The sequence below is a fragment of the Halichoerus grypus genome, chromosome 11 (assembly GCF_964656455.1).
Source record: "Halichoerus grypus chromosome 11, mHalGry1.hap1.1, whole genome shotgun sequence".
NCBI classification, from domain to species: domain Eukaryota; kingdom Metazoa; phylum Chordata; class Mammalia; order Carnivora; family Phocidae; genus Halichoerus; species Halichoerus grypus.
In genome coordinates this window covers 90,213,941-90,235,573 of record NC_135722.1, presented here as the reverse complement: position 1 = coordinate 90,235,573, position 21,633 = coordinate 90,213,941, and the positions used below count along the sequence as shown (strand labels likewise).

Genomic DNA, 21,633 nt, shown 5'->3' with positions numbered 1-21,633 from the left:
AGGAGGGCAAAAGTTCAAGCACAGATCCCTGGAGAAGGCCAGCCTTTAAAGGGAGTGACAGAACAGTCACCAAGGTAGGAGGGAAACCAGGAGAGTCCTGACCCGGAAGCCAAGAAGGAGGCATCTGGTGACAGTATCAAAGTCTTCAGAGGAGGAGGAAGAAGGAAGATAGACCTTCCTCGGGCTTGCCAGGAGGCTGCTGATGGGTTCAGGAGGAGGAGCTATTTCTGTATGAAAATCGGGGTGGGAGCCAGGGGTGGTGTCTAATAAAGGCGTGAGTGGATAAGCACAGATGCAAAGGTCTGGCCAGTGGAGGTAAGGGTGGACGTGCGGTGGTGACTGGAGGAGGACGTAGAGGCAGAGAGGGGCTTTGTTTTGTCTGAGGAGGAGGGAGATTGAAGTCTGTTTATTCGAGAGGAGTGAAGCGGAGAGAGCGGGAAGAGACAGGGCAGAAGGGGATCCCTGATCGAACGGTACTGGGGAGGGGAGCCGGGGATCGGTGTCCAGGTGGAGGGATTAGGAGGGGACGGGAGGGGTGGCTGAGTCTAGTCGGGGCATGCAGGCAGCTCTAGATTTTTCCCTACAGAACCAAAGGGATGGTGACATCGATTATGTGACTTGCTCAAGGTCTCTGAACCAATAAGAATGGAGGCTCTGCTTCCGCCCGCATTGGTCAGCCCAGGCCCCTGCTCAGGGACACTCAGCCTTATCCCTCTGATGGGCCCCAGGGCTCTGAGGCACCTGGCATCATGTTGTGCCCTTGGGCGGTTATGCATTCTGTTCCTCTCGCTCCAGCAGGTAGCTGCTGGGTACTTGCTGCGTGTGAGGCTATGAGTGTCCTTACAGCATGAGGCGTGGCGGCTGCTTACGGGGATGGGGGGGTTAATTCTTCCCCCTGCGCCCCGCGTTCTGCCCTTCAGCGAGGTCTGGGGCAGTGTCACAGCCTCAGGTCAGCGGGGGACACTGTGGATTTGGCAGATCACCTGAGAGCACGCGGATGCCCTGCCCCGGGGTCAGCGTGGCCTAATGGGTGGCCCAGCTGGTCTCCCTGGCGGTTGGTGGCAGGCGGCGCTGCTGCGCGTGGGACATGAGTGGAGCGGAGCCCTGCTCTCCCGCCCAGGTGCTCCCCTGTGACTTTGCCTGTGGCCATTCGCACCTGGACGGCCTGGTCAATAATGCGGGGCAGCCAGCGGCTGGGGGAAGGCTGGGGGTCGCCCCGAGGCTCGGGCTCCCCGAATGTCCGTGGCTGCTGGGCTCTGGCCTTGGCTTGGCCCAGCAAGGGGAGAGGCTGGGCTGGTGAAACCCCTGATTGGGGGTCTTGGAGCAAGCTCTAAGCCTAGGCGGTCTGCTTCGCACACACCAGCACCGCTTGGGAACAAAGACATACCCAGGCACGCTTTCTGGGGAAGAGGTCAAAGAGGGCTAGTTGTCTTGTTGCTCGGGATCTGGACCAGTCAGCTCTGTTCACTCCCACTGCCAAAGGTCTCCTCCACCCAGGTGGGGCCTGGAGGGCAGCCGAGTCTGTGTCTTTCAGTTACTGTGGAGCTCGCTCTATGTGGTGTTGTCCATCCTGGCTTCCTGGAAGGGAGGTGGGGTGTTTTTGTTTTGTTTTTCACTTACGAATGCCTGGACCCTGCCTTTAACCAATTAAATAAGAATCTTGGAGAATGGGACCTAGGCCTCTGTATGTTTTTAAACTCCTCAGGGGCTGGCCTTGTGCCAGTCGGGTCACGACCAGTGTTGTGACCTCCCGATACACCGGGAGCTGATGCGAAATGGAGTGAATCCTGGTCATGAAGACTGAGAGAGTGGAGGGGAAGAGAGGGTGTGGTTCATAAAGTCAGGAGATGTTCAGGCTGGAAGGATCCTGGTGTGGAGCTTTGCAGCACAGGGTGTGGTCCCTGCCGAGTGGCAGGGCACCACCTGGGATTTGGGTAGAATTCGTATCCAGCCTCGCCCACTGAGTCAGAAGGCACACATCAAGGCTTGAGCAGCCTGCTTTGGCCATCATGCGGACATCCTTATCCTCCTCATCCTCCTCAGTGGTTCTTAACCCTGATGGCATGTTAGAATCACCTGCGGTGTTTGCGCAAATTCCGGTGCTGGGCCAGACACATCAAGTCAGAATTCCTAGGTGTGGGACCCAGACGCTCTTAATTATTTCTTATTTTTAAAAATTTTTAGCACCCCAGGCGATTCTCCTGTTCACTCAAGGTCAAAAACATCCACCTGAACCAGTGTTTCTCAGACTTGAATGTGCATATGATTCATCAGGTGATCTTATTCAAATGCAGATCCTGATTTTGTCTGTATAGAGGGGCCTGAGATCATGCATTTCTTTTTTTTTTTTTAAGATTTATTTATCCATTTGAGAAAGAGAGAGCACAAGCGGGGGGGCGGGGAGGATAGAGGGAGAGACTCTCCAAGCAGACTCCCCACCGAGTGCAGAGCCGGACGCGGGGCTCCATCTCATGACCCTGAAATCATGACCTGAGCAGAAATCAAGAGTCGGACGCTCAACTGACTGAGCCACCCACGCACCCCGAGATTATGCATTTCTAATAAGATCCCTAGTGATGCCCGTGGTGCTGATCTGATAAATGTATTTTGAGCTGCAAGCATCTATTAGGCTAACTTCCCAGTTTTACAACCAAAGAAACTGAGGGTCAGAGAGGGAGAAGTGACTCCCAAAGTAACCCAAGGAGCTATTCATCAGTACTTCCTGAGCGCGGGCTATGTGCTGGGCAGTGTGCTGGATGCTGGGAACAAGACAGACCGCATTGCTACCCTCACAGAGCTCATCTTCCAGTGGGGAAGACAGAAAGCAAGCAAGTAAGTAACTAAGCTCGGTAGAGATCAGGAAAAGTGCTCTGGACCGTGCAGGGGTAAGGAATGAATTGGCAGTGGCTATAGGTAGGTATGGAAGAAGACATACCACTTTCGGAGGAGTGACCAGGGAAGTTACTAGAACCGTGGCTTTCGTTGGCGTCTTCTAACTACAAATCCAGAACTTTTCTTTACTGGATAGGGTCATCCTCCATCCCTACTGGGGTTTGGGGATGGGTGCTCCTGACTCTCCTGGGGGTGTCTGGCTTGGTCCCTACCCCTCACTCCGCCCCCTCCCAAGACTCATTTTTTGGTGTTTATGGACTCAGAGCAGAGCCTGGGGGCAGAACATTGACTCCGTCATAGGACAAAGTTCAGGATAATTGATTTATGATTTCTAACAAAAACCAGCTCTCATCCTGATGCTGTCTCCTGCCCTGAAGAAATAATGTGAGGTTTTCCAGGTCGCCCTGAGAGAGCACAAACACTAGAGCTTCCCTCCTTTTCCACGAGGATCATAAGAATCACCTGGGCTGTTTGTGAAAATGCCTGTCCCAGGTTCCGCTCCGTCTGATTTAGGAATCCCCGGGAGGAGCCCTCGAATCTGTGTTTTCAGGAAGCGGTCCAGGGTAACTCTTCTTATTCAGGTGACTGGGGAACACTGCATGGATGACAAAAATGGTGCCTGGCGTCCCACACCTCTTGGTGTTGTGTGCAAGCTGCCTGAATTCCTTCCCCCGTGTCTCTGCAGCGTGGCCCTGGCTGAGTTTGTGTGTAGGGACCTCTTTGCTTATGTGCATATAACAGCTGACCCCCTTCCAGAGCCCTGTCCTTGTCATGCCGGCTTCACCCTTACCCCAGAGGTCTCCCATCTCCTCTGACCAACCGGACCCTCCCTCCTCCCTGAGCTCCCATTCAAAGACTTGCCTTCACGGAGCTTCCCCCAGTGCTGGGACGATGAGGGCTTGGACACTGTTTGCATTTAGCCAGAGTCTAGAAGGGCTGGAGGACCATCCCATAGCCCACCTTCCCCCCAATGCCTGGCCTGAGTGGATGCGTTTGGCTGGAGTAGTGGGAGACTGAGGATGGAGAGGTGGGTGGGAGCCAGAACTAAGGGACTGCTTTGGATGGCGGAGAATAGATAAACCTCAGCTGCATAAAATACAGATCACACTCTTGTACTGTCCACTTCCATGTAAAAGGTGGGTTGAGGGGCGCCTGGGTGGCTCAGTCGGTTAAGCGGCTGCCTTCGGCTCAGGTCATGATCCCGGGGTCCTGGGATCGAGCCCCGCATCGGGCTCCCTGCTCAGCAGAGAGCCTGCTTCTCCCTTTCCCTCTGCCTGCCGCTCTGCCTACTTGTGCTATCTCTCTGTCAAATAAATAAATTTAAAAAAATCTTTAAAAAAATAAAATAAAATAAAAGGTGGGTTGAGGTTCTCATCTGCCTCCTGGAGCTGGCCCTTCCCAGATCAAACTGAGGAAGGGGACAGAGAAACCACACCAGGGAAGCTGGAGTAGGCCAGTCTGGCGTGGGACCTCACGTTTGAGGAGTGGGACTTGGGTTCCCTTGCCCCCCCTGGACCCCTGATGCTGTGTTTGAGGGATTAGGAGGATGTCCGCTCTCTGGATGGCCACGCTGGAAGCAGCTCTGTGCCTTCTGGAGCAGGGAAGGCGGGCTGTGGGTGTGTCCTGCTCTAGTATCTAGGTAGAAGGTTTCTAGAGCTGACCACACACCTGTGACTCCTAACCTCCTAGGTGGCCCGAGGCAGCCGGGATGACAGCTCTCCCCAGGAACCCTGCTACCTGCTGAGAAACATGATCAGCAAGTCCCGTGAGTGTTGTCCCAGGGCTCCCCCACCCTGAAGGATGGGCCCCCAGAAGCAGTCTTCAGCATCATCCTGCGACCCCCTGGGGGTTCTGGAGGCACATGCAGATAGCCAAGGGGCCCTCTCTCCATCTTGAAGGACGGTAGAAACACAGGCCCAACCCCAGTGCTAGAAAACTCTGGCTGGGCGAGAGCCCGGGGCCGGGTCTGCTAGAGTTGGAAGTTGCAGGGGCCCAAAACAGGGTCGGTGCACTGGGGCTGTCCCTGCCTGTCTCTGTCTAGCTCCTCTGTGCATGTGCCCTGCAGGCTGGAAGCTCCTGGCCATGTTGGCTCTGGTCCTGGTCGTCATGGTGTGGTATTCCATCTCCCGAGAAGACAGGTACATTGAGCTGTGAGTCCAGCTTCCTTGTCCTTCCATCGGTTCTTCTCAGGAATGGGCTCAGGGATGGAGGGTCATGGGGTGGCGGACCTAGTGGGGCCAGGAGGGTTCAGAGGGCCAGGGTATGACCCCTCCCTTCAGCTGTTAGCATGAAATCCTTCCGGGAGGGTTAGGCAGTGGGTTTGGGGGTAGGGTCTGTGATGCCTCCCCAGGGTCCTCACCCAGGGAGCTCAGGAGAAAGGAGAGCCGGATCTGCAATGAGTTGGTCTCAGAGCAAATGGGTTGAGATGATTCTACCCTGCACATCACTCTCTGGGACCTTGGGACCAATGTCATGGGAGAAGGTTGAGGCTGCCTGGGATGCTGGCCCCTGGGCCCCGAGAGGTCTGACTGGAGCCCCTGCCTCCTCTCCTTTTCTGTCTCTAGTTTTTATTTTCCCATCCCAGAGAAGAAGGAGCCATGCTTCCAGGGTGAGGCAGAGAGGAAGGCCTCTAAGCTGTTTGGCAAGTAAGTACTTGAGGCTGAGGTGGGGCAGGGCATGGGGGCAGGGCACGGGGTGAGGTGGATGGGGAGTTTCACAGGGTAGGGGCCTCAGTGCTGGCTTAGATGGAGGGAAACGTATTAGTGGGCATGCGTTAGGTGAGCCCGTGAGGGGAAGAGAGGCCCGTGAACATATATATGTATGTGTAATATAATATAATATGTAATATTATATTATTATATACAAGATCATATAATATATAAATATAATTTATATATTGAGTTGGAGGTTGCAAGGGCCCAAAATATTATATTATTTCATATAAGTAATATATTTATTATATACAATGTTATTCTATATTAGATATAATATACATAATATATAATATTTTGTTATTTATTTTATTATTATGTAAGTATGTAATATAAATATGTATTATTATATATTTAAAATATATAGTATATATCTTAAATATATAAATATATAATATATATTTAAATACATAATATATATGATATATTATTATAGTATTAAATATTATATAATTACATTATATATTATATATGCTATATATACTATTAGTCAGGGGCCTGACCCGACCTGATTCTGGCTTCTTCAAGATTAATCCCTCGGGGCGCCTGGGTGGCTCAGTCGTTAAGCGTCTGCCTTCGGCTCGGGTCGTGATCCCAGGGTCCTGGGATCGAGCCCCACATCGGGCTCCCTGCTTGGCGGGGAGTCTGCTTCTCCCTCTCCCACTCCCCCTGCTTGTGTTCCCTCTCTCACTGTGTCTCTCTCTGTCAAATAAATAAATAAAATCTTTAAAAAAAAAAAAAAAAAAAGATTAATCCCTTTCTTTTTTTCTTTTACTTTACTTTTTTTATTAATTATATTTTATTATGTTATGTTAGTCACCATATGGTACATCATTAGTTTTTGGTTTATTTATTTATTTATTTATTTATTTTTAAAGATTTTATTTATTCATTTGAGACACACAGATAGAGAGAGAGCATGAGCAGGGGGAGAGGCAGAAGCAGAGGGAGAAGCAGGCTCCCCGCTGAGCCAGGAGCCCGATGCGGGGTTCCATCCCAGGACTCTGGGATCATGACCTGAGCTGAAGGCAGACGCTTAACCATCTGAGCCACCCAGGCGCCCCACATCATTAGTTTTTGATGTAGTGTTCCATGATTCATTGTTTGCATATAACACCCAGTGCTCCATTCAGTACATGCCCTCCTCAATACCCATCACCAGGCTAACCCATCCCCCCACCCCCTCCCCTCTAGAACCCGCAGTTTGTTTCTCAGAGTCCATAGTCTCTCATGGTTCATCTCCCCCTCTGATTCCCCCCCCTTCATTTTTCCCTTCCTACTATCTTCTTCTTTTTTTTTTTATTAACATATAATGTATTATTTGTTTCAGGGGTACAGGTCTGTGATTCATCAGTCTTACACAATTCACAGCGCTCACCATAGCACATACCCTCCCCAATGTCCATCACCCATCCACCCCATCCCTCCCACCCCCCTCCCCTCCAGCAACCCTCAGTTTGTTTCCTGAGATTAAGAGTCTCTTATGGTTTGTTTCCCTCTCTGGTTTCATCTTTTTTTTTTTTTTTTTTAAGATTTTATTTATTTATTTGACAGAGAGAGACACAGCGAGAGAGGGAACACAAGCAGGGGGAGTGGGAGAGGGAGAAGCAGGCTCCCCACTGAGCAGGGAGCCCGATGCAGGGCTCGGTCCTGGGATCATGACCTGAGCCAAAGGCAGCCGCTTAATGACTGAGCCACCTAGGCGCCCCGTCTCTAGTTTCATCTTGTTTCATTTTTTCCTCCCTTCCCCTATAATCCTCTGTCTTGTTTCTTAAATTCCTCATATCAGGGAGGTCATATGATACTTGTCTTTCTCTGAAGATGAATTCCTTTCTCATCCCCGCCCTGCTCTCACCTCTGTGCAGCTACTCCCGAGATCAGCCCATCTTCCTGCAGTTGAAGGATTATTTCTGGGTCAAGACGCCGTCTGCCTATGAGCTGCCCTACGGGACCAAAGGGAGTGGTAAGAGCGGCCGGGTAAAGGGGGATGGTGGGCTCCCCTCGGCCACACTGCTTCTTGTTCTTTGCTGCCCGCGGTCCCAGTACCCACGTTCTGAGCCAGGCTCCGATGTGGGGTCAGGGGAGGAGCGGGGGCAGTGGAGGCTCTGAGGAGCAGCGGAGGGAAAGTTGGCAGCCTTTGGAAAGCTAGCTGTTGTCATGGGCCCCTCCCAATCTGCGTCTTTTCGTAGAAGACCTGCTTCTCCGGGTTCTAGCCATCACCAGCTACTCCATTCCAGAGAGCATCCAGAGGTAAGGAGACAGTCCTGCCCTGAGGCTGAGCGCCCTCTCCCTCCTGCCCCTACGTGACAGTCATGGGCCAGCACCTCCCAGCGAGCCTTCCTATCTCTGCTCCCCTGCGGCAATTTGACCCTTCTTCCCAGCCTGCCTGTCTCCCGGGGAGGCAGGGACGCCAGTGTCCACGGCAACTGAGCCTGGGCATCCGGGTGCCTTAGCAGGCAGGGTATTGCCGTGGCAACAGGCGGGCCTGGGCACCAGGCGAGGGGGCTTTGAAACGGGCTTTCTTATTGGTCCCCACCGGAGCCCTCCGTCCTCCCCTCCTCCGTCTTCCGTGCTCTGCTCGGTCCCCTCTAGCCTTAAAGCCCAGGGCTGTGGAGTCCGCAGGACCATAAGCAGGACTCCTTGGAGATGCCTGGGCCCTGGGGGATGGGGGGCTGAGGCGGCCTGGGAGGGAATCCGGGGCCAGGCCCGCGGGCAGACCCAGGGCAGGAGTTAAGTGGGGTAGGAGCAGGGATCGCTCCTGGGGCTGATCCCCCTCTCCCCATGGCAGCCTCAAGTGTCGCCGCTGCGTGGTGGTGGGGAACGGGCACCGGCTGCGCAACAGCTCGCTGGGAGACGCCATCAACAAGTACGACGTGGTCATCAGGTCGGTAGGACCGACCCTCGTCCCTTCTGTTTGGGAGTGACTGTCGACCGGCCCATGGGGCTCTGGGTGACGGACATCCTCCTCCCCGCCTTTCAGATTGAACAACGCACCAGTGGCCGGCTACGAGGGGGACGTGGGCTCCAAGACCACCATGCGTCTCTTCTACCCCGAGTCAGCCCACTTCAACCCCAAAGTGGAGAACAACCCAGACACACTCCTCGTCCTGGTAGCTTTCAAGGCAATGGACTTCCACTGGATTGAGACCATCCTGAGTGATAAGAAGAGGGTGGGTGGGGACACGGGGAGGGGAGGGGTCAGGCCTCAGGGATGGGACCCTGCCCGTCTCAGGACCTCACGCTCCACAACGTCTGCCCTGTGGTCCTAAAGAGCCCACAAGGGGAAGGCGTGAACCCCGTGTTCTGTGGGGCTTCTGAGAAGCCGCCGCAGCAAGGGAGTCGGGGGGCACCCCAAGCTTGAGGCTGCCTGGGCCAGGGAAGCTGCCAGGATATGTGTTTGCTGGTGAGGAACCTGGGAGCAGAGGAGCTGGTCAGTAGTCATTTCCAGATGGGGGCTGGGTTAGAACAGGAGATCTGTCCTTCCGGGTCGTGTCCACTGTGTCTTTCTCTCATTGAGTCAGATGCTGAACGGTCCCATCTAGCATTTTCGCCAAGTGTTTACACAGCCCCACACTTAAGCCGCTTCCACCTGCTTGAATATCTTTGGAAGCGGGCAGTGGTCGGAGCAGGGCCCTCCCGCCTCTCTCTCCCCACTCCTCTCTGGTTGTCCTTCCCTTCTTGGGTGCGGGCCTAGCCTCCACCTCCCCCCCAACCCTGCATTCCTGGGGGCCTCCGCCATCACGTGGACCCCATCTGCTGGCTCAGGACCACCAGGCTGGACTTGAGAAACAGGTCTTCGCACACCCTCATCTCTCCCTTCCAATCCTGTGCCCCGCAGGTGCGAAAGGGCTTCTGGAAGCAGCCTCCCCTCATCTGGGATGTCAACCCCAGGCAGGTTCGGATTCTCAATCCTTTCTTCATGGAGATTGCAGCTGACAAACTGCTGAGCCTGCCGATGCAACAGCCACGCAAGATTAAGCAGGTGCAGGTGATGGTGGGCCGCGGGCAGGGGAGTTTCTAGTTTCTGGGGTGGGACGTTTCTAGAGGCTTGGGAAGCCCTGGAGGACCCCAGGAGAGGAGAAAGTAACAACTGAGACAGCAGTCTGCATTTGAACAGCACCTGGGACAGCCTCCTGACCGCACCTTGCTGCACTCCCTGGTATTCAGTCTGGTTTATTTGGCTGCCGGAAGGGAGAGTGCGTACTTTTGAGAACCGTGGGGGCATCTGCGAAGTAGGAAGTTGGGGGAGGGTTTTTATAGGGCTTGGGGCCAGAGTTAGAGGCTTTGGCAGGCACGGTCAGAATTTATGAATTAGGGAGTTGCTGGAACAGTCTGTGGCCTTGACTTTTGAATGACTGGGGTTTCTGCAGTTGCTATTAGGGTCATTTCATCTGTGATCTTATCTTGGAACAGATTAGTCAGAATGAGTTAAAAGGAGCTCGAGCTTCAGTTTGTCTTGTGTGTCCTGCTTTGGTGTGATAATGTCAGTTTTGGGAGTCATGATACAGTTTTGCAAGCTATGGTTTTTGTTTCAGCTGGTGGGCTTTAGCTACCAGCTCGTCCCTTTCCAAGGACTTCCACACGTGCCTTTTGAGCCCCCAGAGAGGCTGTGTGGGATAGTTGTCAGAGGTAACTAGTAAACATAGCCAGGACCCGGCTGTCCTGCTTACCCCGTAGCCTTGGGCAGATCGGCCACTTGCAGCCATGTTTTTTTTTATCTGTATGGTGGGGATAGTGTTAGTACTGACCTTTTAAGGCCCTTGTAGAATTTAAAAACATAATTATGTAACATGCCTATCGCAGAGATTGGTACACAGTGGATGCTCACTGTATTTGCCAAATTTTGCATCAAGAATCTTATTCTTCACTGAATATCTACTATGATTCAGCTTCATATGTTGAAAGCATCCTTTTGTGGCTGCTCAGTCCCAGGCCCCATATTTGCATGCTTGGGGAGTAAGACATGCACCTTGCCCTAAGGACACTCAGTCTAGCAGAATAAACATACAGGTTGCAACATGGAGTGGCAGAATGCCCCAGTAGGGAGTTGTTCCAAATGCTGTAGGAGCTGGGAGGAGGGGCAGACCTTTGTGTGGGGCTGGCTGGGAGGCCCCCCACCCACCCAGAGGAGGTGGTCTTGGAGTTGGGCCTTTGAGGGGTCATGGGGCCCATCATGCGAGACTTGGGAAAAAGGTATTTCCTTTGGCAAGACCAACCAGCCCCTCTAGCACTGAGTTCTAGCACAAGTGAAGCTGAGGGGAGCAGAGAGGAGGCATTTTATGCCCCTGATGGGCTGTGTGGCAGAGGGGGAAGGACCAGAATCCAGCTTCTGGCCGTGGGAGGGGAAAAGGAAGAGATGCCCTTGTTGTAGCGGTTTCCCATTCCTGCCTGCCTAACAAATCACCACAGTTGAGTGGCTTAAAGCAATACCTATGGATGGACTCATAGTTCTGGCAGTCGGAAGTCCAGCAGGGCATGGCTGAGTTCTTATCTGGAGGCTGGAGTGGGGTTGGGGCGGGGGGACACGCTTCCAGGGTCCTTCTTGTCAGAGGGGTTCAGTTCCTTGTGGTTCCAGGACTGAGGTCCCATTTCCTTTGCTGGCTTTCAGCCTTGATACCCTCAGCTCTTAGAGATGCTGCGGGTTTCTTGCAATACAGCCCCCTCGACCTTCCAGCCAGCAACGGCATGATAAATCCTTCTTGGGCTTCCCACCCCTGCTTCCTCCATGACTGACCTCTAGACCCAGATGCAAAAGCTCGGGTAAGTAGGTCAAGCCCACCAGGATGATCTCTATCTTATGGCCAAGGGCACCTGTTGGGCAATAGACTGTAATGTACTAGGTCTCAGATTTGTAGGTTCCACATGCACTCAAGGGTCGTTCTTAGGGACCTCCTGCTACACCATTTATTTTACAGGTGAAGTTGAGAGATTTATCACAATTCTTGGTTTCCAGCTTAGACAGCTGGCTGGGTGGTAACGTGCTTAACTAGTATAGGGAATACAGGGGGAGAGGGGAGTCTGGCAGGTTTCAGGAGCCGGTGACCAGGCAGAGCTGGCTAGCAGGCCATGGAAATGTGGTTTGGCAAAGGTATGGACTGGATAAGATAACATAGTGGTGGTCAAAGCAACAGGAGGGAAACAGAAGGCCCTGGCAGGAAGGGACGGATGAAATGACAGAAGAGCTCAGAAGGGACACTGGGAAAAACCTGGGCCGACAAGGTCCAGGGAGCGGCTCCTAAATGGGAGTGGGCAGCCGAAGCAGTCAGGAAGGCAGGTTGTTGAAGCTGAGGAAGGCAAGGTCTGTGAGGTTAGAGTATCAGGTTGCCCATCCCCGTGGCTGAATTAGGGATGGAGAAAGTATGTCTCCCCCTGCCCCATAGCAGCCCATACGGTGGGTGGGAACAGTATTGCTATCCCTGCTTTACGGAACGGGAGAGCCCACCCTCAAAAAGAGGCACACAGCCCATGAGTGAGAGAGCCCCCAGGTTTTCTGAAAGAGGGGAGGTTTTCCAAAGCAGAGAGCAGAACCTTTACATTCCTTGAGCGAAGAGTCGTAAGCCTGTTTCCCTATCTGTAAAATGGGGCCCATGATAGCGTCTACCTCAAAGTGTTTTTGTGAGGATCGGATGCACTCACGTATTATACGGGGTAAATACTTAACATAGGGTCTGGCACACAGTGCTCAAAAGGTAATAGATGGTGACGATAATTACCATTGTCATTATTGTCATCTTGATTGCCGTCATCATGCCTCAAGGCCCAAACCCTCCCCGAGCTGTGTTGGGCTATCCTACCCAGTCTGGTAGCCCTGAGCTACCTGTGGCTATTTAAATTTAAATTTAAGTCAATTAAATTAATTAAGTATAAAATTAAATAAAGTGAAAGATTCAGTTCCAGCCCCACTCCCGTGCCCGGTAGCCGCATGTGGCTCATGACTGCGGTGTAGACCGCCCAGATGAAGAACATTTCCATGGAAAAGAAAGTCTGTTGCAGGGGCGCCTGGGTGGCTCAGTCGTTGGGCGTCTGCCTTTGGCTCAGGTCATGGTCCCGGGGCCCTGGGATCGAGCCCTGCATTGGGCTCCCTGCTCCACGGGGAGTCTGCTTCTCCCTCTCCCACTCCCCCTGCTTGTGTTCCCTCTCTCGCTGTGTCTCTCGCTGTCAAATTAATAAATAAAATCTTAAAAAAAAAAAAAAAAAAGGCTGTTGCAAATTGCTGGCCTAGAAGGCAGTGACAGGAGCAGGGCTCCCTCTAATACCTTCCCCACCCCTTGTCCCTCAGAAGCCCACCACCGGCCTGCTGGCCATCACACTGGCCCTCCACCTCTGCGACCTGGTGCACATCGCCGGCTTTGGCTACCCAGATGCCCACAACAGGAAGCAGACCATTCACTACTACGAACAGATCACACTCAAGTCAATGGCGGTAAGTGGCCCCTGCTCCTGAGCTGGCTGGGGCGGAGCTGGGGACACTGGGTGAGTGAGAGTGGTGCCAGGGGCCCAAGAGGCAGCTCGTGGTGAGGTCACTCGGAGGGTGGAACCCAGACCCCTAGGCTCCCGGCCTGAGTCCGCTGTCTCTGGCCACACAGGTCCTTCCTTCCTTCCGGGAGCCAGCCCAGGGAAGGGAGCCCCCAGAAGGGCGGGGCTGTGGGGAGCACCAGAGAGACCTTCTTGCGCCGGGGAGGTCCCTGGGAGTCCCTCAGTTTGCTTCCTTGGCTGTCTCCACAGGGGTCAGGCCACAATGTCTCCCAGGAGGCCCTGGCCATCAAGCGGATGCTGGAGATGGGAGCAGTCAAGAACCTCACGTTCTTCTGACTCGGGCAGGAGCTGTACCCGTCAGTCCGCCCGCTCTGCCACCTGAGCGGCCCCATCCATGGCTGTGGGGGTGCCTGGTGCCAGCATGACCTGCTTGGACTCTCCCCCGCTGTGTGCAGAGGGGTCCTGGTACTGGCCGGGCCTGAGACGGGGCCCTGCCCCTGGCGGCTCTCGCGGCGGCCGGATCCAGTCAGGGTGGAGGCCCCCGGGTGGCGGGAGGCCGTCTGAGGCGCGGGGTTTATGCTGTGGCACCCCTTCTCCACCAGCGCCGGGAGCTTATTTAATGGGCTATTTAATTAAAGGGTAGGAATGTGCCACGGGCTGGTCCCATGGCATCGGAAAAGGGGGCAAAATACAGTGTTCTGCCCACTTTTGATAAAAACACAGAAGTGCTGGGTCCGCTACAGCCTAGACCCAGAGCAGGCCTCCCAGGAGGGCAGGGGCGTCTGGAGCGGGTGGGTGCCCTCCAGAGAGGGGCTGCTACCTCCCAGCGGGCTTGGGAAGAGCAGTGGGATGGATGGGGGTTCCACGGAGAATGGGACCTCATCTAGAAAAGAGGTTTGAAACCTAACATTAAACTATTTTTCCTAAAATGGAAGCAGTTGTGATACCCTGTGTCCTTCAGGTTGGGGAGGACATGGAGGGGGCAAGTGGGTCACAACAGTGTCCCCCCCCCCCCGGCCCCCAGCACTAGACAGGCTGGTTAAAGACCAGCAGTGTCTCTGGGACCCTGTGGGACCCAGAGGAGGCCATGGTCATTCAGGAAATAATTACTGGGTATAGTGCTTGGTGCCAAGTCATTCATTGTCACCCTGGTGAAGCAGGCGAGCAGGTGGCGCCCAGAGCAGGCTTCTCTACATCCTGGTTTACTTCTCAGAGGTAGGGAGAGGCAGGAGGATGCCAGATGGGAATGGCAGAACCCTCTCCTCCTCTCCCCGCTCCCTCTCAAGCCTTTCTTTTCTAAAACCTCATGCTGGGAGGTGTGTGTTTGAGGACAGGGGTGGAGTAAGACAAAGGAAGCCAAGTTTCCTTTCTGAGATTAAGTGGGAGTCATAAAATGGAGTTTACAGAAGGTCCTGCCCAGTGGCCCAGGCTGCCAGGATTGGGATGGGCAGGGTTTGGGCAGCGTCTGAGGGATTTGGCAAAGCCTATCCAGCCAGTTGCCGGGCCAGGGGACAAAATGCTGTTTTCTGTGGGTCTCTAGAATTATGAGAGCCCTGCCATTTGCCTGTATCTCCCCGCTTTGTTCTCCATCTTCCCAGGCCTGCTTAGCTGCCAGCCGGGCATCTTGCCACCCCCACAGCTGTTCCTTTACATCTGGAGCCAGGAGGGAGAGCTGGAGCTCCCCCACAGGGAATGGGATTCACAGCTGCGTTCCTGGCTTTCTCGGAAAGAGCTGCAGCCTTGAGGTTTTGAGACTGCGAGACTGGGACAGGACAGATAAAGAGGGGCAGAGATCTGGGAGAAGCAGAGGAAGATGACACACTTCTGGGCCGAGTGTGGGAGTAGCCTTGAGAACACCCAGCCTCGTGCCACAGAACGGTCCTGAGGAGTATCGCTGGGAATAGAATTGCCTGCTCTCTCAGAAGCCTGGTGGCATTACTTTGCCAACTGCTCTCCCCCCAGGGGAGAGGGGGATTCCGAAAGCAAATAGGGCCCCAGCCTCTGCAGCCCCTTGCCCTCTCCCCTCTACTCGGGCAAGCTTTGTCTCCCAGGCTTTAACCTGGGTGGTGGCGGGGTGGGGTGGGGGGCGACTTGTTGACTCCAACAGGAGTGTGAACGTGTGCCGGGATCTTAGCTCTGCTTATCTCTAAGGCTTCCCCAGCAGCTTCTCGTGAGGGTATGCAAGGGAGTGTCCATTTCCCCATCCAGGGCCATTGAAAGTGGCTGTCAGCACATATGATCCAGCTGTCCTGGACTGGGGCCACTGTCTCTTACTGAACATGCCTAAACTTGAGCCAGAATCCAGCACACAGGGATGGGTCAGATTCCCCCCTCCACCCCGCCCCCCTAAACTCCACACACATGCATAGAGACACGGGAGCATTTTACATTCTTGTTGGGTTATGCCTCTGATGCCGTATGCAGTCTTTCACAAGTACATACCGATAAGAGTGTGTATGGGGAGGGGGCATATATATCTAAACTGGCCATTGTTCCCTTGGGTGGGCTCAGCTCTCTCCAGGGTGCCCCAGCCCCAGTGCAGATTACAGATTGAGTCAGTACTGGCCCAACGTCAGAGCGGGGAGTAGAGCTTCGATTTGGAGTCGTTGGATGGGGTTTTTTGGTGTTCTGAGAAAGGGACTGCCGTTCTTCAGTTAGCTCAACCAATGGGAATGAACTGCCTCCCCGTCGGCCTGGTACTGATTAAACAAACGTGCCCTGAAAATGAGGCAGGAGGGGAAGTAGGGAACACTATGGGAAAGCGCTTGAGTGCAAGTCTACACATCCGGGCTCTACACCGGGCCCTGCCACGTCATTCTGTATGACCGTGGGCCAGTCATTTCTCCATGTCTAAGCTCCGATTCCTACATTCATTGAGACGAGAGCGTGGTCCAGCCAATGAGGACCACCTACACCAGAACTATCTGGGGGTGATTTAAGAATGCATTCCTGGGTCGTATCCAGGCCGCTGGGGAGGAGGCTCAGGAATTTGGAATTTTAACAAGCACCCAGAACCACCGCTCCAGCAGTCTAGACTCCAGGATGAGCTCACGGCCTCTTTCAACCCCACGGTCTGCGCGCGCACAGCCCGACCTAATCCCTGGTGTCCCCGAAGGGTGTTAATTAGGCGCACGCGCGCTTCTCTCCCGCGGGCGGCGGGCCACGCAGCAGCAAGGGCGCTCCGTTTGCCCCGCCCCCAGCGGCGGCGGCGGCGGCGGAGGCCTGGGCGCGCATGCGTCGCGGGCGCGGGGCTGGCGCTGAAGGCTGTGGGAAGCGGGTGGGGACGGGTGGCGACCTCCCGCAGTCTACCCGGAGTCCTCTGGGGCGCTCACCGCAGCGCCCCGCCTCGTCCGAGGCCGGCGCCTCCCTGGCAACCGGCTCAGGGCCTGCCGACGGCTGCAGGGGGAGGCCGGGGCGGGCTGGGGGGGTGGGTCCGCCCCCTTCTACCCGGGTTTGCTCAGCCCCTGTAGACCGGGGCTCCTCTGCCTCCCGCTGGCTCCTTCGCGTGACCGCCGTTGACTTCACCGCAGAGGCCGGGGCGAAACAGACTTGGACTGCGAGGGAGCGGAAGAGCGCTCCATCCAGTGTGGACAGTGGGGTAAACTGAGGCCCGGAGAAGTGAAGGGACCCCCAGCTCAACCGCCTAGCTGGGCAAGACAAGAGTTTAATGAAGCCTTTTACCTAGCTCAGGAACACATTTAAATAAATGATATTCTATATTCACAACACCTCGTGTTGCCTTAATTTTGGACACTTCGGGTTTTTATTTACACTTTCTGAGGACATAAATACATCCAGTTGCTTTACCCCAGAGGCTGTCTAGCTTATGAAAAACTTTGAGCTTGGAAACAGTTCTGTCTTTGAGGCGGCAAAAGGCGTAATGCACAAAAAATACGGATGGTCGGATCCGGGGCTCTCCCTGCTGTCAGGTAATTAGCCAAGTACACCTCTGCTCCTCCATCTGTATTATGCATGCCTATCTCACAGTGAGGTTTTAAGGATCTAATGGGAATACGGTTGTGAAAACATTGTGTAGACTGTAAAGTATGATATAAATATTAGATTGAAAAGCTGCCTCACATGATGGAAAATCCCGGAAAGCATACGAAACAGGTGAGGTACACGTCTGTAGGGCCAAATTTGCCCAGGTACTGAGATGGCTGGTTACAGAAAAGTCTTTGTCTTTAAATCACCCACAAGCTAAATACGACATTGGCGAAATGACTCAAATGCAGGCTTTGCATAATCAAACAATGAACAGTGAGTTCAAACTGCTCTCTGGCAGTGGTTTTCAAGTTGAAGTCAGATGCCTTTAGGGGTTTTTGGAGAAAGTGGTTTCTTGGGCAACATGATCCATTTTGATGGCATGCAGGAGGAGGTTCCTAAACCAAGGTTGACAAGGACGAGATCTCAGAGTTGGGATGCTCTCCTCTAGACCCTCTGACCTTTCAATGTCTTAATCATAGCTTCAGTAAACTCTGTTAGTTTTGAGCATTCCCATGGTTCTGCATCCAGATGCAGTTCCAGGAAAAATTTTCAACTTAAAAGTTTAAGGAGGGATATATGGTGAGTGTCTGTAGCGTTAGCCTGTTTCTCCTGTCCAGTTCTTCTGCAGTGAGTTTACCGCTCGTAAGACGCTTGGGGGATCCTGTGCCCGGGAAATGAACCTTGAAGCTCATTATTAGGTGTCAGATTTGGGGGGGGGCGGCAAATGTATCGGAAGGCTCCACTTCATGGAAAGTGATTACAGAGAGCTGGGAGCAGGTGGGAGAGACCACAGTCCTGTCCAGGGAGGCTAGCACAGGCGATCTGACAAAAGTTTTTAGGGAAAAATGAACTTTTGGGGGTTGACTTTAGGTTCCTGGAGAAGATGAACAATTTAAAGCCCACCCACCCCTCGACAGAGGCACAGCTTTCTCTCATGGCAAGACTGGGAGGGTGGAGCTGGGCGGAGGGAATGAGAGAAGGCTCAGATGTTGAAATCACCCTAGGGATAGAAGTTGGAATTACTGAACTAAGCTATTCCAGAACCATCTATCATTCTGAGGCTTCCTAAAACACTATTTACAGACATCACCAACTTTAACACTTAAGGAGTATCTTCTCTTGCTTAAAGATGTGTTTCTCTCCTGAGGAAAAAACTCACAAAAGTAGAAGTTACAATCTGGTAGGGAGAGTCTCTCCTGTCTGTTCTTTCTCTCTGTAGGTTTCTGTCCCACTCCTGTAGCCACACATGGCAGGAGAGCTAGCGAAACTTTTAAATTAAAAGTCAGAGAGGAGGTTCTTATCGGAAAATTCCTTCTTCGTTCAGTATTTCTCCCAAGTGCAATGTCCGTTAGTGTCATGGATACACTGCCTACGGGTCAGGCAGCAGGGCCCTCTAATTTCCTTACAAAGGGGGTGAAAGTGGTATCTTTTAATTTAATCCCCCCGACAATGTCTCTGCCTAATTGAAGGTGACCTTCAAGGGGATGAGTCCCCATATTCAGCTCCTATCCCGAGTAGCATTTTTCCCCTTGCATAGTTGGTAACAGATTTTGGAGAAGCCCCAGTTAACTAAGACCCAGATTCTCCCAAAGAAGACCTGTTTCCTGAGACTTCATTTACCTTGTCTTTGAACATTAATAATTTGGATTCATGGCACAGAGGACAGTTAAAAGGGAGCATTATTCGAATGGTTTCCTAGCACTCCAAAATATTTCCAAGGACCGGGACACCTGGGTGGCTCATTCGGTTAGGCATCTGGGATCGAGTCCCACATCGGGCTCCTTGCTCATCAGGGAGCCTGCTTCTCCCTCTGCCTGCTGCTCGCCCTGCTTGTGCGCTCTCTCTCTCTCTGACAAATAAATACATAAAATCTTAAAAATATATATGTATTTCCAAGGGCCATAGGTTAAGAAGGTTAAGAAGGAAAGGAAAGAGATGTCTTTGCATAGCTCAGGGTCCCTGATCAGCAAGCTCAGGGGTTGAGGACGTCCTAGCCCTGGGGGTGGGCTGCGTGGACTGTCCCAGAGAGGAGCCCTGGGAACATGGAGTGGCACCAGGGATGTCGACCACAATTCAGTGATGTCGCTTGTGAATGGCGTGTGTTCACAAAAGGCCTTTTAAAGACGAGGGCTGTGTAGGAGTGAAGAAACCTACAGGGCCTGTGATAATGAAAGCTTTTAGCGTCTGTCAAAGACTTAGCCGTTAGAGAGGAGGGGGAGATGGACCCAGGAGGAATAGCAGTTAGAGAGAGACAGAACGGATGGTCCTCCTCTCCTTATAACAAACATGTATTCATCCAGGGAAACAAATCTTTATTTTTAGACAGACGACTAGCTTGAAATTGTCTCATTTCCCCCAGTTTATGACCTAGTTAGAGAGACTGAAACATAGAGGCTTGGGGAAAAGATGATTGGAGCCTTACCACTAACAACAAGTAACCATCAGAGTGAGAGCAAGAGCTCCTTATCAGTGATTCTCAAAGGCGCTGGTAATTTTGATGCTAAAGCTGCAAATAAATGGCTGGTATACGGTTACATCTCCTAAAAACAACTTAGATAAGAGGGTTTTTAAAAGACTTTTGTAAAAGGGAAGTAAAATTTAAGATTTAGCGGAGATGTCCTTAGTCTTAAAATAAGCACAGCAGGTGGTATTTTAAATAAAAATCTCTATACAAATTAAGATCATTTTTATTTAAATTACTTATACTTCTAATTTTAATAAAGAGTTTATTTTGTAGGGAACCTTCCTAGAGCATAAACTAATGGCAGGACTCCCCCCCCCCCCCCCCCGCCTTGGTCTTTTTTTCTGGTGCCCTCATAAACCGCACACACGATACCTGGGCAGAGCTAATGGAACCTAGGGTGTGGACCTTGGGATTTCGGTTCAAGTTCCATAATAGCACATGACTTACACACCCGTGTCCCTCCCATGCAGGCAGTGAGAAATGGATTTCCCGTTGGCTCCTTTCCTCTTGTTCTGAGAAGCCTCCCAAGGACGGCCTCATGTTTATTTTCTTTTTCCCCGGGTCCTCTCCACTCCGGAAGCTCAAAGGCAGCTTTGAGGCCCTATTACTTTAGAGCACTTGGTTCAATCAGCTTCATCAGAAACGGATTTGCTGTGGTATTCTAGCTCATCATGTGAGAGTGTTTCCTGTTCCATGAAAGTTGAAGAGGTACTGGAAATGACCCCGGGCTTTCCAGACTGATAGCGAGCCTGAGAATCAGAAACCAGGCTCCCATCCAGGGCCTGGGAGCCAATAATGAATTTTAACACTATCAGAAAACTGGATACTGGTCTGGGTGGGGGTGGGGGTGACTGGATACACAGGATAGCTTTGTTTCCCAGGAGTGTGGTCTTTCCAGGTCGCCTGGGGACTTGAGGTGGAGGATGCCAGTCCCACCCGCCTTCCTAACGGAGCTGTGGTCCCTCCTTGCTGAGCCCGCCCCAGAGTGGGAACTAGCAGGTGGCCTTTGCCGTCAGCCATTTGCATCATATTCTAGGATGACCGCAGCCTTGAGTTTGTGTTTTGGGTGGAAATATTTCACAGGGGAGATCATGTGTGTATAAATGTCACATTTGCCACTTGTTAGCCTGTGACCTTGGGCTTCTTGAAGCCGCATTCCCTGGTCTGTAAAATGGTGATCCTTTGTGAAGATTAAATAAGATTACAAATGTAAAGCGCTCATTTCAGTTCATTTGAAATCACCTACAGGAGAATCCAGGGCTTCCCTCTGCCTCAAAACCTCTTTTTAACCCCTCCCTTTACCAGCTTTTTTGTGCCCCTCACTCTTCTGCAAGAAGGAAATAGGGCTGGGGACAACCGAGGTGGGCACGGAGTGCAGTCCAGGCTCCTTCTCAAGGCCGCAACTTTCCAGGAACCTCCAGGTGTTGCTAATTTCCCCCCTCTCTGTTCTTCTCTTTCACCGAGTTCTTACTTATGACCTCCTATCCCTTCAGCAATTCTTTGAGGGATTCATGCATTGGAGAGAGCTCATGGGGTTGGGCCTTGCGTGGCCAAGTCTTGATGACGCAGGCCCTGTGCTCTCTGCTTGCTGCCATGATAGTTCACATTCTTACCCAGAGTATCTGAAGCTCGAGAGGGATAGAGCTCCTTCCGTTCTATGGGAGAACAGTATTCTTACTTGTTCTTCTGCTTATGCCGTCATAACCTGAGATTCCAGGCGAGAATGGGCACCTCCACCCTTTTATGAGAACTGTATATGTGTATGTGGCTGGGGCAGGGGGTAAGGGGCAAGGAAAGTGTGATGAAAAATAGGTGGTAGATGTGCCACCCACCTCTAAGGTGGGGAAGGCTGGAAGGAATTAATAGACTAATCTTTGTGTCATCCTCTTCCTGTACACCACGCCACCTTGCATCTATTCTTAGATCCTTGTTCCTTGTTGGCGGAGGTAAAACATGTGCAGGAGAGAAGCAGCCTTGTCAAGGTTAACCTAGAGAGCACAGGGGCCAATATCCCGGCATCCGTGTGGGGCCAGAATGGTACTAGGAGCAGGATGGGGACTGGGATATACATTTACATTTCTTATCAGTTTCTACTATCTTGGG

At 52.6% G+C, this 21,633-nt stretch overlaps 1 protein-coding gene across 6 annotated transcripts in view; it reads left to right on the top strand.

Annotated features, from left to right (window-relative positions):
- The window catches only part of ST3GAL4 (ST3 beta-galactoside alpha-2,3-sialyltransferase 4), a 35,026-nt gene extending 21,013 nt beyond the window's left edge, over positions 1-14,013 (top strand). For 2 of the 6 annotated variants that reach the window (XM_036099306.2, XM_036099307.2), the window contains 10 exons: positions 4,582-4,657; positions 4,958-5,042; positions 5,457-5,537; positions 7,469-7,566; positions 7,793-7,853; positions 8,392-8,487; positions 8,584-8,773; positions 9,442-9,591; positions 12,883-13,026; positions 13,329-14,013. In XM_036099306.2, the coding sequence (XP_035955199.1) occupies positions 4,642-4,657; positions 4,958-5,042; positions 5,457-5,537; positions 7,469-7,566; positions 7,793-7,853; positions 8,392-8,487; positions 8,584-8,773; positions 9,442-9,591; positions 12,883-13,026; positions 13,329-13,415 (1,008 nt within the window). In that variant the 5' untranslated portion in view covers positions 4,582-4,641 and the 3' untranslated portion in view covers positions 13,416-14,013. Of the gene's footprint in view, positions 1-4,581; positions 4,658-4,957; positions 5,043-5,456; positions 5,538-7,468; positions 7,567-7,792; positions 7,854-8,391; positions 8,488-8,583; positions 8,774-9,441; positions 9,592-12,882; positions 13,027-13,328 lie in introns of those variants that run through there. The other 4 variants (XM_036099305.1, XM_036099308.2, XM_036099303.2 and 1 more) reach the window with 4 other exon arrangements.
- Positions 14,014-21,633: the final 7,620 nt, after the last annotated feature.